The 19,524-nt window shown below is 38.8% G+C and overlaps 1 protein-coding gene across 2 annotated transcripts in view; it reads left to right on the forward strand.

Moving 5' to 3' along the window:
* The window catches only part of LOC136679681 (alpha-1,6-mannosylglycoprotein 6-beta-N-acetylglucosaminyltransferase A-like), a 252,818-nt gene that overhangs the window by 121,835 nt on the left and 111,459 nt on the right, over nucleotides 1-19,524 (forward strand). For both annotated transcript variants that reach the window (XM_066658338.1, XM_066658337.1), the window contains one exon: nucleotides 13,546-13,622. In XM_066658338.1, coding sequence (XP_066514435.1) covers nucleotides 13,546-13,622 — 77 coding nt within the window. The remainder of the gene's footprint in view (nucleotides 1-13,545; nucleotides 13,623-19,524) is intronic.

The raw sequence follows: 19,524 nt of genomic DNA on the forward strand, positions 1-19,524 counted from the left end.
ACTTGAACTCAGTTCAGTTGGGATAGATTCCCACCCACTACCTGAAGGGAGCGTGCCATATGTTTCTAGGAGATAACCAGAGCCTTAGACTTAGAGGTGCTGATCCGTTCACATTCGGCTGCAAACTGCACAAGGGAACGCTAGAGGCCTCCATGCGAAGAAGCCAGAAGAACATTGTCTGCAAATTATTATACCTTATTCTATTATAATGGTAGATTTTAAAATATATTGATTTCATATGCCCAATTTATCTCCAGTGCTAATTTGTTTTTATTTCACACAGGTCTGCAATGATGGATTACAAATATTCACCTCTTCTTTTGGAGAACAGAATGTACCATCTTTAGGGACATTTACACTAGTTTGTACCTTAGTGACAATAACGTACCTGTAGAGTGTTTTTTTCTGAAAGTGTATTAAACACTGCTGGAAATAAAGTAATTTATTTATCATTATCCAATACCTTGATGTTTCCTTGATTTTATTAGCTTTACAAAATCTGTGAAGGATAATGCAGAATGATGGTGGTGGTGGTGATGATGATGATGACTTTCTCCCCTGTAGATACCATTTATAATATTGTGTGTGCATTATCAGGTCATTGGCACCAAAGAGGTCCTAATTGTTGTCAGTATAAATACTTTTGATTCATGTGTTTTTGAATGTGGTGACTTTGAGGACTTTTAAACCCATGTGTGGTTTTGCTGATGTGATGTGATGGAGAAAATGCAAGCTATTGTGTTGTAGTATGCTGACACTGTGATTCAACAATTTCTTAAAGGAAAATACCGCTTGACAAGGCTTTGTTGTGATGGCAGTATGCGTCCAGCTTGCCTCTTCTTGTCTGGCATGCAGCCATGACCATGCATTTGTGTGTGTATTTTTATGTAAGGGCAATCAGGTATCAAAACATTTCCAGCATTAGAAATGCTAAGGAAAGTTCTTTTCCCCTTTACATTTTGTATCTTATTGTATCATACTATGCTGTCATGTCTTTTGTTCCTGTACTAGCCTATATTGTGTTCTCGTCTCTTCATTTATATTTCCCAATTCATCTTATTTTGTAATGCCATGTATCATACCCCATCATCTCATGTCTTCTACTTGCACATAAACAGACTGTTGACTGCCTTTTGTCTTCATTTTTAGAGATTCTCTTCTTTCTCTACTCGTCTCATTTATCTTTCCATATTTTACCATATGTCTTTTGACATTTCTTCTTGTAATTTCCTTTTGCACCATGTTGTAAAAGCTATTTTATATTTACTCCTTTAACTGTGTTCTTTCTCCTTTCGCACTGTAGTCTATTGTGGGGCGTTGTAGCATAACGTAACATTTTGTCTCTTATACGTTCCCTTTTCTCCTTTCATTTAATTAATTTTTGTTAATATATCTGTTTGATAACCAAAGAGAAAAACAAATACATTTGCGTTTACATTATGTGAAATGGGACTCCCTAGGAAGCTATAGAGATTTTAGTCTCATTCCTTAGTCTCATTTTAAAAACATGCAGTTGGAGACATTTGTAGGTCAATATCAAAGTCATTCCATACCTGCAGACCTTTACAACCTATACTGAGACTAGTACATTTACGTTTTAGTTTTTCCCCCATAATATTGTGCTTTTTCTTAGTCAGATAAACGTGTGATGGAGAAGAAATTAATATTTGGCCACTAAGTCTGTCACTGAGCATATTGACAACAAGATGCATGGTACATGCAGCATGTAAAAAGTTGAGTTCAATCATTTTCAGGAAGCCGTAGTGATGAAAAAATGAGAAATCAGAAGGGGCATTAAATCTAAACCAAGATATGACATGGATAATTTTCTTCTGAAAGCTCATAAATTTCCTCAGATGACTGGGAAATGTATTACTTATTGCAAATAATATTGCAATAATTTAGATGAGGTTTAAATAATGACTGGGATACTGAGAAAGAAATGCCTCACCTTAAGAAGTAATCCAACATATTTTTATAGTTTCTGTTAATTCATCAATATGGCTCCTGAAGTTTAAGGACTCGTCCACATGGACCCCCAGGAATCTGGTAGATTATACTTTCTCAATAGAACTGCCATTTATTTCTATTTTGACTTGTTAAATGTTACTCCGATTTCAATTTGAACAAAAAAAATTGTTTGTCTTTTTTATGTTTAATTATAATTCATTACATTTTAACCATAATTCAACTAATTCATCACATAGGATATTTTGCAGGTCATTTATATTTATGTGAGATAAAAATACATTTGTATAATCTGCAAATAGTACTTTATGTAAAATATTAGAGGAGAATATGAAATACACATATAATATATATGTGTGTGTGTGTTTGTGTATATAAGATACAGAGAAGCTGTCATGGTTCTTAGGGGTGTACATGGTTCGTAGGGGTTTGTTGCTATGGACCCTGCACACCATTTGGACTATGACAAGCTGATATTAATGCAAAAACCTATTGACTGCAGTTCCGTGCCTTGGAAACCAGCCCAGGAGAGTCACCTTAGGAGCTGTATGTCTGTTTGAAGGCCCTCTTCAATCGATGGGTACGTTATGAGAAGAGCTCAAAAGAAGAAATCATGGAGACCTTGGTATGTAGCTTGAACAGTACCTGCAAATCCTTTTTCCAGAGGTCAGAATGTGGGTAAAAGGGCACAACCCGAAGTCAGCAACGGAGGCCACCAAATTAGTGGATGACTTTGTGGTAGCACACAAGGGGCCAAAAGCCTACCGCTTTGCAGGTGTGATGGAGAAGTCTGGAAGAATTAAGTCTGATGGCTCTGGTAGGGGTGGTGTTTTGGATGGTACTGGTAGATTTAAAAGTAATTTTACAATAGCCTCAGTAGGCAAAGAGCTCCCACCTTTAGAGAGACCAAGAGTAGGACAGGCTACCAGCAAGGGCCCTATTATTTATTTTATTTGTGGTAAACAAGGCCATAAAAGTCCCTCATGTCCGAATAGGAAGTCCAGGAATACCAGTCTGTGTTACATACCCCATTCTTCTGCCTTATTCAAGCCAAATCAGTATAAGGTACCTATCACTGTGGTAGAGCTGAATGATAAAGCAGTTACAGCTTTAGTACATATTGGTTGTTATCAGACCCTAGTTCAAAAAGATTTGGTACCCCTTGAGTTTTGGAATGAGGGGAAGTTTACTGTTAGATGTGAGAGTGAATCTATTACAGCAGATGTGTACATTAGTGTCAAGGGACAAACATTCCTTCACACTGTTGGTCTGGCACCCAAACTGCCTTATCCTGTGCTTCTTGGTCAAGATTTACCGGTATTTGTAGATCTGGTTTAGAATTCTGCATTGTGTGGTGTAGTAACACAGGCAGCTGCGAAGAAGGACAAACACTGCGCACTTTAGAGATGTATGATGCTGGCCCAGTAGGGAACTTACTTGAACTTTTACCTTTGCATGATTTCCTGTTAAAAGTAGAATCTCTGACCAGTGCAGAAGAGAGGTATGTCCTCTGAAGGCAGTCAGTGGAAGGGCTAACAGAGGATTCTATGTAACAGACAGGCCTAGATTACCTGGAGATAGGATCAGAAGAAGTGCAGTTTTTGGGTGAGGGAAAGTTTCCAACCAGCTGTGGCTAAGGAAGTTTTTCTGATCCAAAATCACTTGCTTTACAGTGATATAGAGGAGGGCTTGCAGTTGGTAGTACCAGAAGAGTTCAGAAGGGAACATCTGGGGCACACTGTACCATGGGCAGGTCATTTGGGCTATATGAAAATCTTGCAACATATCAGTAAGAGCTTTTACTGGCCAAGGCTCTACCAGGAAGTTAAAGATTACCTTCTGTTTGCCTATTGTGAAGTGCCCCAGACATCCACTGGGTTTTCACCATTTGAACTAGACATTCTAAAAGAAGGTTGGAAGGGTGAGACCACTTCTCCAAAGGTAAACATCATCTCCTATGTTCTCAAGATGCAGGAAAACCTGACACAGATCGCAGCTCTGGCACAAGAATATCTGTGAGCTGCTTAAGAGCAACAGAAGCGCTGGTATGATCAGTCAGCCAGGGTTCGTGATTGATTTGGTGCTCCTTCTACTTCCCAGCTCAGAGAATAAACTGTTGGCACCATGGCAGGGCCCATACACAGTGAGGAGGAAAATGGGACCAGTAACTCATGAGGTGGAAATGCCAGACCGTGGTAAACAACAGCAACTGTTCCATGTAAACCTGCTAAAACAATGGACACAGTGCCAAGAGGCAGCAACTGAGGCTCTGATAATTCAGGCTGTGATGGAGGAGGAGGAATATGAGGAATGGTACTTCCCTGGCAGACAAGGAAAGAAGGAGCTGGACCTCAGGCATCTATCCAGAGTGTCAGCAGCAACTGCAAGAAATAATCCCTGAAGGCTTGCTGGTGGAATGGCCAGGGCAGACACATTTAGTGGAGCATCAAGCGATTCTTAAGGACAACCAGCCTGTGCGACAGCCTGGTAACAGAAACCTGGTAAGAAGAGTTGGACATCATGTTGCAGATGGGGGCAATTGAAACCATCTACAAGTGAGTGGAGACGTTGATCCTTCTGGTCCCCAAGATGGAATTATTCGTTTCTGTTTGGACCTTTGGAAGGTCAACTCCATTTCCAAACTTAACCCATATTCTATGCCAAGAATAGATGAATTGGTGGAACATCTGGTTAAAGCCAAATTCATATCTACCCTTGATTTATGCAAGGGCTATTAGCAGGTACCTCTTGCAGCCAACAGTAAGGAGGTGACAGATTTCCGTAACCCTTTTGGGCACTTCCATTTCAAGGTCATGTCCTTTGGACTTTCTGGGGCCCCAGCAACCTTTCAGAGGCTGAGGAATGGGGTCCTCAGAGGAACTGAGGACTTTGCTGCTGCCTATTTAGATGACATAAATGTCTATAGCAGCAGCTGGGCAGAGCACTTGCAACATCTAGGGCTATGTTCAAGTTCAAGTTCAAGAAGTTTATTGTCATTTCAGCAGTATACAGTGCTTTTTGCACTAGTTGCACTTTAATGTTGTGTATTGTCTTATGTAGCATTGTGAGTCCTGGAGGAACGCTATTTCGTTTCACTGTGTACTGTAACACAGTGAAACGAAATAGCGTTCCTCCAGGACCCACAATGCTACATAAGACAATACACAACATTAAAGTGCAACTAGTGCAAAGCTAGTGCAAACATAAAACAGTGCACACACATTAAAGTGCAAAAGACATAGAACATAAAACAATACACAACATTAAAGTGCAACTAGTACAAAGCTAGTGCAACATAAAACAGTGCATACACATTAAAGTGCAAAAGATATGGCTAAGAAAATACAAAACAATGTCCATACAGTACAATAGAATACAATGCAATACAACACAATACAAAATCATAAGTACGGAGGGGTTGAGGGAGAGAGACACTGCAATTTAAAGTGTATTTGTGCTGTAAACGGTAACTGGATGTAACCATGACGTAAACAAGATATGTGTAAACAGTACACTCATTTCCAGTCCAACAGACCAGTGTTTGCTTAAAGAAGTGTGTGTGTGTGTGTGTGTGTGTGTGTGTGTGCTTCTTCAGTCCAGTCTCAGTCTCTAGGTGTTTAGGAGTCTTATAGCATGTGGGAAGAAGCTGTTATGGAGTCTGGATGTGAGGGCTCGAATGCTTCGATACTTTTATCCAGATGGCAGTAGGTTGAGGAGCGTGTGTGAAGGGTGTCTATGATCTCCCACAATGCTGAGTGCTTTGCGGGTGCAGCGAATGGTGTAGATGTCTGTAATGGAGGGAAGAGACACACTGATAATCTTCTCAGCTGTTCTCACGATCCGCTGGAGGGACTTGCGATCTGCCACAGTGCAGTTTCCAAACCAGACAGTGATGCAGCTGGTCATGATGCTCTCAATGACTCCTCTGTAGAAAGTGGTGAGAATTGGAGGGGGGAGATGAGCCTTCTTCAGCCTTCACAGAAAGTAGAGGCATTGCTGGGCTTTCTTTTTGATGTTACTGGTGTTAGTGGACCAGGTGAGATCATCCGCTAGGTGAACACCAAGGAATTAGGTATTCCTGACAATCTCCGCAGCAGAGTTGTCGATGTTCAGCGGCGAGTGCTCACCCCTTGTTTTTCTGAAGTCTACATCCATCTCTTTGGTTTTGTCCACATTCAGAGACAGGTTGTTGACTTCACACCAGACAGTTAACCACTGCACCTCCTCTCTGTATGCTGACTTGTCGTTCTTACTGATGAGACCCACCACAGTCGTATCATCAGCAAACTTGATGATATGATTTGAGCTGTGCATTGCTGCACAGTCATGGGTCAGCAATGTGAACAGCAGTGGACTGAGCACGCAGCCCTGGGGGGCTCCAGTGTTCAGTGTGATGGTGCTGGAGGTGTTCCTACCGATCCGGAATGACTGAGGTCTCCCAGTCAGGAAGTCCAGGATCCAGTTGCAGAGAGAAGTGTTAAGGCCCAGTATATTCAGCTTCCCGATCAGGTGCTGAGGAATGATGGTGTTGAATGCTGAGCTGAAGTCTATGAACAGCATTCGGGCATATGTGTCTTTCTTGTCCAGGTGGGTGAGTGCCAAGTGAAGCGTGGTGGATCGTCCGTTGAACGGTTAGGACGATACGCGAACTGTAGAGGGTCCAGTGTGGGGGGAAGTAGGGATTTGATGTGCCTCATGATGAGCCTCTTGAAGCACTTTGTGATGACCGGTGTGAGTGCAACGGGATGATAGTCATTGAGGCAGGACACAGAAGAATTCTTAAGCACCGGGATGATGGTGGTGTTCTTGAAGCATGTTGGAACAACGGCGCTGCTAAGAGAGATGTTGAAGATATCAGTGAAGACATCAGCAAGCTGGTCTGCACATTCTCTGAACACTCTGCCAGGAATGTTGTCTGGTCCAGCAGCTTTCCGCGGGTTGACTCTGCATAGAGTTTTCCTCACGTCGGCTGCAGTAAAAGACAGCACCTGGTCGCTGGGAGAAGGGGTGGACTTTTTTGCCGTTACGTTGTTCTGTGCCTCAAACCATGATAACGGTGCTAACCCTGATAAAGAAAGCAGGTTGACCGTTCACCCAGGAAAGTGTGCCTTTGCTAGAAAAGAGGTTCCCTACTTGGGCTATGTTCGAAGGCTGGGAGTTGTCAGGCCAAAAGTAGGAAAGGCGGAGGCCATCATGGCAGCAGACCGCCCAACCACCAAAAAACATGTCAGATCTTTCCTGAGCCTAATAGGGTGGTACCACAGATTTATATCAAACTTTTCAGACTGGGCTGTGGCCTTGATTGATCTGACCCGTAAATCTGGCCCCAGCAAAGTACATTGGACAGAGGACTGTGAAAAATTCTTTCAAGGTTTGAAAGCTGCCTTGTGTAAAGTGCCAGTTTTGTGCGGCCTTGATTTTCAAAAGATTTTTACTTTGCAGACCGATGCTTCTGAAAAGGGACTGGGGGCTGTCTTGCTCCAGGGAGAAGCTGATGAACAGCAGCCCATTACTTACATTAGTTGCAAGCTGTTACCACAAGAAACCACCTACGGACACCTGTGGAAAAGGAATGTTTAGCAATTAAGGCACTGAACTCTTTTAAATATCTTATGGGACGCAAATTCACACTGGAAATGGACCATAGGGCTCTGTCTTAGCTTAGTAAAATGAAGGACACTAATGCTGGGATCACCAGATGGTTCTTAGCTATTCAACCTTTGATTGATTTTGAGATTTTGTATTGGGCAGGGAAGCTCAATTGTACTGCAGACTACTTGTCTAGGACCCACAAGTAATGTCTAGGTGAAGGAGGGAGAGATGTCATGGATCTCAGGGGTGTACATGGGAAATGTAGAGTACAGATTTGCTGGCAAAATCATCTTATCTGTTAAATTCTCTTCCTGTTTGCAATGCCTGAGTTTGATTAGAGAGTGTTTGTTGTTATAAGAAAAAGAAAAAAAAAAGTTAAAATAAACGTTGCACTGGATGCAGCTTCTTGAAAGTCTATCGTCAGTGAACTTCCTGCTACTGCTGCCCGCGGTCAACCTGTTACAGAAGCAATCCTAATGACCCTGGGTGACACCATATTCGATTGTTTGATATTCAGACTTGTGATTGTTTATAGTGACATATTGATCCTCCCACACAAATAACTTCTGAACAAATTGAGTGCAGTACTCCTTATACCGTATTGTTGCCATTTATATAGTAGTATTTCAAAATCATTAGTGTTGAATGTGTAGTAAAATAATTATACCCCACGTTGCGGCGACATAAATACTATATAGCGGAGTCAGCGATAATTAATTAGTATTTGATTAATAATGAATTATTTATTTCTTTTTTTAAGCTCCATGTTTGGGAGCCATTAAATAATATGTATTGTCTTTACCTGTCCAATTTTAGCCTGGACAAGTAGGTTATGATGTTGTATGACTTTACACATAATATAGCAGAATTAGCTGTAATTAATTATTATTAAATTATTATTATGCTCATTGACCCGCTGTAGGTTCTTGGCTCTGAAATTGAATCTGAATTAGAAGTAATAATTCTGTACAAGGAAGGTGCACACACAAACAAATAACCAAGCATTGGTTTTATCACACAACTGGTTTATTATATGTAATATCAAATAATGAATATTGATTACACATTCATATAATGAAATGGATTACAGTGATACATGAAGGTACAGGGAGATATATGAGGGAATAAAAAAAACAAAAACAAAAACAAAAAAAACCTGACTGAGTTTTTTTTATTATTATTATTTATTTATTTACCTTTGCTTGATTGGTCCTCAGGGATTGAGGATTGGAGCATCTCTTGCTCCTGATTGGATGTTTCCTGTCACAATTTATGACACTTGACAAGACAAAGACTTCAATGTTAACACAAGGAACATGATTCATAATTCTTAACCAAATAACACAGAGTATGTGGCTTCCTTGGTTCTACATAAGTTCATATAAAAAAGGTGATTTTAAATACATGTCAATTTATTCCATCGATTTTGATTGTCTAAATTGAATTAATTTCACACAGGGGTACCCATATGTAATTTCAAACCGTTTTAAACCAAAGGGAATTGAGGTTTAATTCTATAGCTGGAGAAGCTCTAATTAAGCAGTATTACACAGAGCATAAACTTGGGAAACTCCTTGGGACTGTCTCTGCTATCACCAAAGATTCCTCTCTTGACCCTATGAGACGTTGAGTCATAAACCGTCCTTGGAGTGTGGTTTACAATCCTTTTCCGCTTGGTTATCTCTAATTCCGATCTGGGCTTGAGTGAATTGGAGATGTTTCTGAAGACCATTTGAAAGTCTAAGTATTAAAGTCAAATCCCAAAAGTCAAATTTCTTATTAGAAATAAAACTTATACATCTCCTCTACAAATGCCTTTGACAAGTGAAGGAGTTATCCAATGCCACACTCGCCTTGTTCAATTGCTTCATTTAAATGAGTTAAACACTGGTACAATTATAGCAATTTTTGTCACGTTGGGCACCACCCCACAAAATAGAGAGGTGTTGATAAGGAGTAGGCTTCTCTCTCTTACGCATGTATTTTTTTTTTTTGTTTTGTTTTGTGTCTAACTATCCCCATAACCCCCATAGAGGATTAATAGGAAATAGAAAAGAGAAGAATAGCGCTGCAGCCTGGGAAGATTATGTATTGTTGGGTTATTTGGGACCAAATTTATTGCTGTTACATGAAAATAAGGATTATAACTTTTACTTAAGCATATTGAACCTACTGTTTTTTCATCTTTCCACTAATAATGATTTTTAAACAGCTAGACCTGTCACGATTATTACATAAACGCGATGATTTATGCTGACCGTGATCATATTTTATTTCAATCCCAACAAACTGAATATCAATTACGTGTATTTCCAAACAAATGGTGAGACAAATGAGTAAGGATATTTAGGCTGTACACAGCTCCTGCTTAAACTTATGTTGGCAGCATTTTTATTTATTTATTTATTTTTTATACGATTTATCAGTGTGTATCTTATTTAAGCAACTGTAAGTATAAGAGTTCACTATGTGGCACATGGCAACAAGGTAGTATTTGTCGGATTTGTTATTAAAAGGTGTCTGTAAAAGATGCCAATAAAACAAACCTGAGAAATCATCTGCGGATGATTCTGCGCAATTCGCTGAACTTGGGAAGACAACGGCATCAAAAGATTCTTCCTGGCAGTTGGCTATTCCGGAGGCTCTCGGGAGAGTATCTTAGACTATGTTCACACAAAAAGTAAAAATATACCAAATCTGATTTCATGACTAAATCAGATTTTTTGTTCTGCTGTTCACACTGTATATATAATATGATCTATATCTGACATGAGTGTGAACAGATCACGCTCCTAAACTGACCCACACACACAAAGAACAATGCTTCAGGCACTGACCAGAAGGAAATGTCTGTCTGTTTCATACAAAGCACTTTTGTATTTTAAATGAAGGAATGGGACCGGACTGGTGTTTTACTGCAGTGCTATATCACAAAACCTCCCCTTTTTTATTCCAAATGAGTTCTAAAAACAGAGTATTAATTAAAGACTGCTTGGACTGATTTTTCTTTCACTCTAAGCGCAAATTTCCCGGGTCTCTCACGAACACAAGTCTCAAAGAAGAAGACAAGCACAGACATAATGAGTTTAATATTTCCAGGAGCCACATTTATACAGCTTCATACCAACATGAACAATACCAAACTGATATAGAACTACTAAAAAAAAGTAGGCCTCCTCTTGATTGTTTTATTGAAAAAAAAAAACACCTTTATACAAATTTCTACATGTTTTATTTTCTTATAAATGAGAGAGAGGATTTTCACAGGTTTTTCGTTTCCCAGTATTTTTTACAAAAAGGAAATCCTTTGACCTGGCTATTTCCACCTCCTAAACACATCAAATAAAAAAAAAATGCTTTGGACCATAGTCCAGAGATTATTCTTAGCAGCCAGAGTGATGTGAACATCACATGAACCTGGTCTTTCAGACAGTTGAATTTCCACAGATGGACATGGATCATATGAAAGTGCCCTAAATCTGATAAAAATTATCAGATTCAATATGATTTGTGCTGTTCACACAGCCACATGAACGACACATCTGTGTCACATATGACTGAGCCTCTTTACCTGCTGTGTGAATGTAGCCTTAGTATTCCTTGCCCAGAATATGCCAAGCTATTAAATAACAGATGTTTAAGCCATAGTACATTTGATTTGATTTTTTGCTTATTTTGAGAATTTGCAAATATCATTTTCAAACATACAGTATTAATTTAAAGACAGGTCAAGGGGCAAATATCTTCACATATATTTATGAATAAATGTGTGTGTACATTATAATAGTGTGTGTACATTATTATGCTATCATTAAGCATACAGGCCTATTATAATGCTGGGGTTGTAAAAAAAACAAAAAAAACCTGACAATTGAAATTGTTAATTGCAACTACTTATAAGACAAATAAACGTGTTAAAATTTCATGATCGTGACAGTCCTATAAACAGCCTCTGAGGGGTCCAGAGCTCTGCTAATGATTTTTCATTACTAGTTCAAATGTGTTCTTCCCAGATAATTTTTGTTTATTTATTTATACACTCATTTAGACCCAACTGGTTGGAAAGCTTTGTGTAAATGTTTTGTTCTCTAATAGAGTTAGTTGAGAAATACTTTGTTGGCTGTATTGTATTGATCAGCTGTTGTCATACAGCATTGTCAGTGATCATACAAACAAGAGAAATTCAGGCTTACAGCAGAGAATTCACAGAAAACTTGACTTTCTTGGCTGCAGTAACAGCTTCTATTTGTTAACCAACCACTTAGACCTTAATATTCATAATCATTGCTATAGCTCTAATATTGTGGGTACGTATCTACAAATTGAGCACCTGCAGAGAAATGGCCACTGCTCATTCATTGTTACTGCAGTATAATTAAGCAGTGCGATTTTAATGGTATTATAAAATACTTATCCAGTGTTATTACAGTGTTAGAGTGCAGGATCAGAATTGCAGTGTTAGGTGCCTTGCCCAAAGTGCCACATGGCGTTAGTTTGTATTTTTTATTTATTTATTTATTTATTTTCATAAATTAGGGAATTGTAACTTATAGGGCTGGCCCGAATTCCATTTTTAGGGCTTCTGAGCTTCAGCTATAATTTTTAGCCAATATTCAGATATTTGAGTTGGGGAGGTGAGGGGTGAATCGTTTTGAAAATTCACGTGCAATACTTGCTTTAAAATACTTGCTCTGCTTGCTAACTTATTCTGACACAATGCCACTAAGGGCACAGTGTATACACAAGTGCCCAAGTTTACTGGAGCTTTGCGAAAGTTGTCTGGTGTAGTTTGAGGTATAACGCTGACAAAATAAATTCACAATTTTAATAATAATATAAAAAAAAAAAAAACACTTTTTATGAAATTCTGAAGTTTCCTCACCATTTGCTAGCTCTCCAGTCTCCTTGCTTGCTCAAAACCCTTCTGATGTGTTTAAGAAGCCTCAATGACTCTAATTGACATTTCGACTCAATGACAGTGTCTCTCTCCGGTATGCTAGACTTTCTTTCTCTGCTCATGGCACAGAGGAGGCATGTGGGTTTTTAGGCAATAAATAGACCATCTAAAGTTATAAAGCACAAACCAAGATGAGGAAATCGCTCTATTCCTGCTCCATAGGTGGGAAATATTGACTTATTTTTGCTGTTTCGGATCATTGAAGGTGGAACTGATGCCACTTTCTGGATTGCAAATGGAATGAAATTATATAGACACAAAGTGAAACAACTTGAGTTACAAATGAGATTTTTGTTGATTGAAATATTTAATAAAAACTTGCTGACAAGTTAAATTTCAGCCAGGTACAAAGTAATTTTCTTCTTCCAACACATCAATTTGCCTTAAAGGAGGTGGAGAACGTAAACAAACCAGAGTGAATAGCGTTTCCCCCATATTCATAGACGTCCCCTTAACACATGTATATTTTCACTGGCATGATGAAAATTTTGACTTGGAAACCAGTAGTATCAGTATATTTCTCCACCTGTCAGAACAAACAGATGACATCTTTTGCATAGATTGCATTCCTTAATCACTGCTATCTCTTTCAATTTCACCTTTTTGTTGATAAAAATAATTGGATGTTTGGTTCTGCTGTTTCTGCAGTCCTGTCATGCACTACTTCTATTTTTAGGACACCTTTCATGATTTTCTACATATAAAGCTTTCTTTTTTTGCTCTGTTTTTAGGACCAATGCTTGAATAACCAAAGAAACTCATTTGTTACTTGAGTTGTTTAGTTATGAAGCACTTTCCACCATTTAATTTTATGCAGTTAGTAGTCTCTCAAATTTATAGTCTGTTCCACATTAAGTAAATACAAAACAAATTGTCAAAAACAAGTCAATATTATGGAGCAGGTCCTCATTTCTTTACATGATTTACAACTTTTGCCAGTGTAATTTTAAATTTAGGCAGCCTTCTGAATGTGTAGTGATAATTAGAATCAGAACTTATGTTGCACTTTTTTTTTTCTTTCTTTGTAGACCTGCTAAATGGAGCACAGGAGAAGTGTGAACTACCTCCACTCGATGGTTTCCCACACTGTGAGGGAAAAATGAAGGTGAGTACAATACACAAAAGCAGTCCAAATGTCAGAGATTGAAGGCAAAATCTATGATTGTGGGGAAACTGTGTTCTCTTGTTGGTTTACATTCAGAGGCTCTGTGGAATGGTATGTTTGAGGGGAAAAAACAACAGTTTGAACATGGCTGAAATTTAACTTTTGTAAGTTTTTATTTCTTTTTTAATAACAACAGAAACGAATGTGTTAGTTTTGAGTATATTTACTTTCATGCAGTAAACGCTCTCCAGAATTTGATGCATGTTCCACCTTAAGTAATCAGAAACAGCCAAAATATCATTATTACTTACACACATGTCAATATTAGTTACCCACAGAGCAGGAATAGAGCAATCTTGGTTCATGGTTTTCAATGTTTGGAGGGCTCTTCATTGTCTAAAATCTTCCAAAACGCCACTTTTCATGGCATGAGCAGAAAAGAAAAAGCCTAGTAAACATGTTAGAAAACCTAGAAAACACAGTAGACTGGTTTTAAACTGAATTTGTGTTTTTGCCAGACTGTCTACCAGGGTGACCTAAAAGAGGCATTTGTGCTTACTGATTGACTGACTCCTAATGTTGAAACACGCATGCAGTAATAGGAACTGTTAGTTTAGCCATATTTAACAGAGAGAACTGAAGATTCTAATACACCTTCTGTTGTTTGTTCGGCTATATTTCACATTCTAGTTCGTGAACAGTTTGGCAGTGACCAAATGTCCTGTTTTCCCTGGACAAGTCCTCTTTTTGGTAGGGAAAATGCGTCCGGAGGGAATTTTGCTGTCTGTAGGCTTTCTCCCATCCCATTTCTTACCATAAGCCCCAAATCCTTCACTGAAGTGTTAATTTTAATGATGTTTTTGAAAGGTGAGCAGAAGGCTCAAGGATTGAAGTGTTCAAGGGGTCAGAGATTTGAGAGCATCAGTGCTGAAGTCCACCGTGGTGAGCAGTTCAGTGTTTTACTGCAGCCTCAAACAAAAATATATTGAACATTATTGAGGTAGTATAGTCTAATAGTTTCTTATTTGTTTGGAGGCATTTCTGTGAACCAGCCTTTTGTTTCTACTATATAGTTAACAAAGAGAAAGTCTTCTGTCCCTATAACAACACAATTACACTGACACATCTCACCATTACAGACTTTCTGACGAGTAAATTATATCTATTAAATCATGAGGGCGGCATGGTGGTGCAGCAGATAGTTTTGCAGTCACACAGCTCCAGGGACCTGGAGGTTGAGGGTTTGAGTCCCTCTCTGGGTGTCTGTGAGGAGTTTGGTGTGTTCTCCCCCTGTCTGCGTGGGTTTCCTCCGAGTGCTCCGGGTTTCTCCCACGGTCCAAAAACACATGTTGGTAGGTGGATTGGCAACTCAAAAGTAGGTGTGAGTCTGTGAGTGAATGTGTGAGTGTGTGTCACCCTGTGAAGGACTGGTGCCCCCTCCAGGGTGTGTTCCCGCCTTGCACCCAGTGATTCCCTGTAGGCTTCAGACCCACCACGACCCTGAATTGGATAGGCGGTTTCAGATAATGAATGCTTAAATGATTAGCATTACCAATTTTATAAACGCAAAAATATATAAAACATTAATAACTACAAATTTGTGATCTTTATTTTATTTTCCTTCCCATTTCTAAATGTATTACCTTTGCCCTATATTTCCTGTAGCAAAATATCACATAAAGTAAACAAATACATTGATGTGATGCCCCAAAGCTTCTCTAATAGGAAGGGTGTGTATTGTTGAAATTCCACAGTATAACAAACACTATGCAGCCGACAACAAGCCTAGTTTAGCCAGGCTGCCCAGTCTTGTTTTCCAAACCTGTCAGAATGTGGTAATATTACAGTTGCTGGCCTGTCAGGTTTTGCAAAGGTGGTAGGCCTGAGGTCAGATTTAGGCTTAAAACTTTGTGATTGGATTTGGAACGAAAGATCTATAAAAGCAAATATTGATTTATGACCTATACAATATTTTTATTTATTTATTTTGATAGATGTCAGTAGTTTCAAAATGACATGGTAATTTCTGTAATGAATACATAAACATGTTTGCTAATGTCATATTTAACACCAGTATTTAAGAGGTTCTTTTGACCTTTGACAGCTTTACAAATGAATTGTGTAGAAAAGATCACTTTTTTCATATGGGTAATGTCATTTTTACCACAGGATGTCAGTAATGTTTATTTTGGATTCACACTGGATAAAATATCCTGGTGAAAATAACAGAGATGAGAGGGGCTACTCGATTCACGCACTGTTGTCACACAGTGTGGATCATATACAGCAGGGCTACTTGAGATTTTAGACTTTTGCTACTGTTCTGAGGACAGCCTTCCCACCATCTGTGTATTTCATCACTAAACGCATCCTCCAGCTCCTCTTTTCTCAAGAAAACCAGTAAAACAATCCTTTTGTCCAGGATTTGATACAGTATTCCACCATGTGACATGGTGGGTTTATATAACGTGGGGTTATTTTAACTGCTGGTAGGATAAAAAGCTTAGGAATGGTCTGTTCTGACAGGATTAAAGCTACTGAGATTACTCCAGTAATAATTACTTTACACATACATCCACAGGTAAAACTAAACCTGACTAATAGGACTTTACTCAGAAAATATGCAGTATACCAATTGTGCGAAATACCCATTATGGGTTGTTATGTTTTATTTTTGGGCTGAACACTTAAATCTTATTTTGCTATTACATAATATAAATAAAAATGTTAGATTACCACTGCTCTAAGCATAACAAATGGATAAAGCGCATCATTCATGTATATCCTACTCAAACTTAAAAACAGGAGCAGCGAACAAGGGCGAGATAACTGAACAATTCACCACAGCACGACCCTATGACAAACAATTGCTGCTGTGCTGGTTAGTTAAGAAAATAAAAGTATGACTTCTCTATTTCGAAAGTAAAACAGGCCAAAAAAAAAAAAAAAAAACAATCCCAATGAAGTTGGAAAGTTGTGTAAAACAGAATACTATGATTTGCAAATTAAAAATAAAAAAGACAAGCTCTTAATGTTCAAATAAATTAAGTTAAATTCTTCCAATTCTTCCACGTTCCAAAAGAGTTGGGACAGGGGCAACAAAAGGCTGGGAAATTTGAGTAATGTTCAAAAAATACCTGTATGGAACATTCCACAGGTGAACAGGTTAATTAGAAACAGGTGAGTGTCATGATTGGGTATAAAGAGAGCATCCCTGAAGGGCTCAATTGTTCACAAGCAAGGATGGGGTTCACCTCTATGTGACCAACTGCATGAGCAAATCGTCCAACAGTTCAGGAACGTTTCTCCATGTACAATTGCAAGGAATTTAGGGATTTCATCATCTACAGTCCATAATATCATCAAAAGATTAAAAGAATCTGAGAAATCTCTGCAAGTATGCGGCAAGGCCAAAAACCAACATTGAATGCCTGTGACCTCAGGTGGCACTGCATTAAAAACTGTAACGGATATTACCAAATGGGCTCAGGAACACTTTAGAAAACCCTTGTCAGTCAAAACAGCTTGTTGCTCCATCTACAAGTGCAAGTTAAAACTCTACCATGTAAAATGAAAGCCATATATCAACAACACCCAGAAATGCCGCCAGCTTTTCTGGGCCCAAGCAAAAGACCTGACGCAAAGTGGAATAGTGTCCTGTGGTCTGAGGAGTCCACATTTCAAACTTTTTTTGGATATCATGGACGTTGTGTGCTCCAGGCAAAAGAGGAAAAGGACTGTCCAGATTGTTATCAGCGCAAAGTTCAAAAGCTCTGATGGTATGGGGGTGTTTAGTGCCCATGGCATGGGTAACTTGCACATCTGTGAAGGCACTATTAAGGCTGAAAGGTACATACAGGATTGGAGCCACATAAGCTTCCATCCAAGCAATGTCGTTTTCAGGGATGTCTTATTTCATCAAGACAATGCCAAGCCACAATCTGAACGTGTTACAACAGCGTGGCTTCGTAGTAAAGGGTGCGGGTTCTAGACTGGCCTGCCTGCAGTCCAGACCTGTCTCCCATTGAAAATGTGTGGCGCATTATGAAGCGCAAAATACAACAACGGAGACCCCGGACTGTTGAGCAACTGAAATTGTACATCAAGCAATGGGAAAGAATTCCACCTACAAAACCTAAACAATTAATGTCCTCAGTTCCCAATCGCTTATTGAGTGTTGTTAAAAGGAAAAGTGATGTAACACAGTGGTAAACATGCCCCTCTCCCAAAGTTTTTTGTAGGTAACAAAATTCTATGCCTGTTTTCTTGCTGCTGCTAGTACAGGGCTGTGATGAGCTGTGTGTGTGTCCATAGGGAACTGTGTTAACTTGTGTAAAAAGCGTATACAACACTAAAAAAATTAGTTACTTTAAAAAATTATGGCAACAAAGTGACACGTAATATTAATGAGTAGATTCTTATTTTCAAACTTTTAATTAACATTCATTGAATAAATTAACTCAATTTAAGCAAGAAAATTATGTAAATGTTAATAAAATGCACAGTTAAAATGTGTCGGATTTAGTAATAACATGCCTACTTATGAATTAATATAGCTCAAAAATATTTATCCATCCATCCATCCACTATTCACCGCTTATCCGGGTCCGGGTCACAGGGGAAGCAGTCGGAGCAAAGAAACCCAGACCTCCCTCTCCCCAGCCACTGATTCCTGCTCCTTCGGGGGTATACTGAGGCATTCCCAGGCCAGTCGAGACATGCAGTCTCTCCAGTGTGTTCTTGTGTTCTTGGTCTTTCCCGGGGCCTCCTCCCTGTTGGACATGCCTGGAAAACCTCACCAGGAAGGCGTCCAGGAGGCATTTCTGCTGACTGGATTAGGCGATGCCCTGGTTTATTGGAAAATTAAAAGAGCTGAGTCAGTTGTAAACAGTCCAAGGAAACTGACCAACATGATTGATGGGATGGGCAGAGCCATTGGCACACAGACTGGGACTGTGAAAAGAAGCTTGGATTCCATCAAGGAGCAACTAACGGCTTTGTACTCCAAGAATGAATGTTTGGAAGACCAGAGCAAAAATGGAGCTTTGAATCAGAGGGACTATTAGATCAAATTAGCTTCAGGTCTCTGATCTCAACAAACTGAACTTATCTGTTTTGGCCTTGAGCTGCTGATAGTCAAACTCCCCCAGAGGAGCGTTGTCATGGAGATTCTGCTGCAACCTATCCTGTGAACTGCGGGCTCAAGGACACGTGACTGCTACTACATTTTTGGACTTTCTCACAGACTGAACCTTGCACAATAAAATAAAATAAAAACAAATGTAATAAAAATATATTAAACATTTGTTTATATAATATTTGTTTATAAAAATAAAAACAAACTTAGCTAGGTGTTCCTATACAATATTATGAAAAAATGCATTCAGATATATTGAGTATGGAATGCTAACATAATACGTAAAATGTTAAATGCTTAGTAAACTGACAAATCATTGCCTCTTATTTCGTGGTGTGCACTTTCCTCTAATTTGCTGAAATCTGCTTTCAAATGTAACTCGGTGTATTAAGTGAGAGTGAGCTAGTGCTGCAATGACAGTTTGGAAGTATACTCTGAAAGAGACTGAGCATCCTGTAATTCAAACAGTGAATTAAAAACTTACAGACAAGTTAAACTTCATCCACATATAAACTGTCGTTTATATGTGTCATAAACAACTTTTCTGGATCTTTGCCTTTACTGATAAAATATGAATAAATTCTATTCAACATATCCCAGCTAATTTTATTCCACCAAAATTGTGTAAATTGCATTTAATACTTTGGTCAAATTTGTTGAATTTACCTCAAATTGATTTCAAACTACATAAAGTCTTTTTTATTAAGTGTAAGTTACTATTAGTTTTTAACTAAATATTAATTGACCCCAGTCCCACTTTTTACA

The sequence above is a fragment of the Hoplias malabaricus genome, chromosome Y, assembly GCF_029633855.1.
Source record: "Hoplias malabaricus isolate fHopMal1 chromosome Y, fHopMal1.hap1, whole genome shotgun sequence".
Taxonomy (NCBI): domain Eukaryota; kingdom Metazoa; phylum Chordata; class Actinopteri; order Characiformes; family Erythrinidae; genus Hoplias; species Hoplias malabaricus.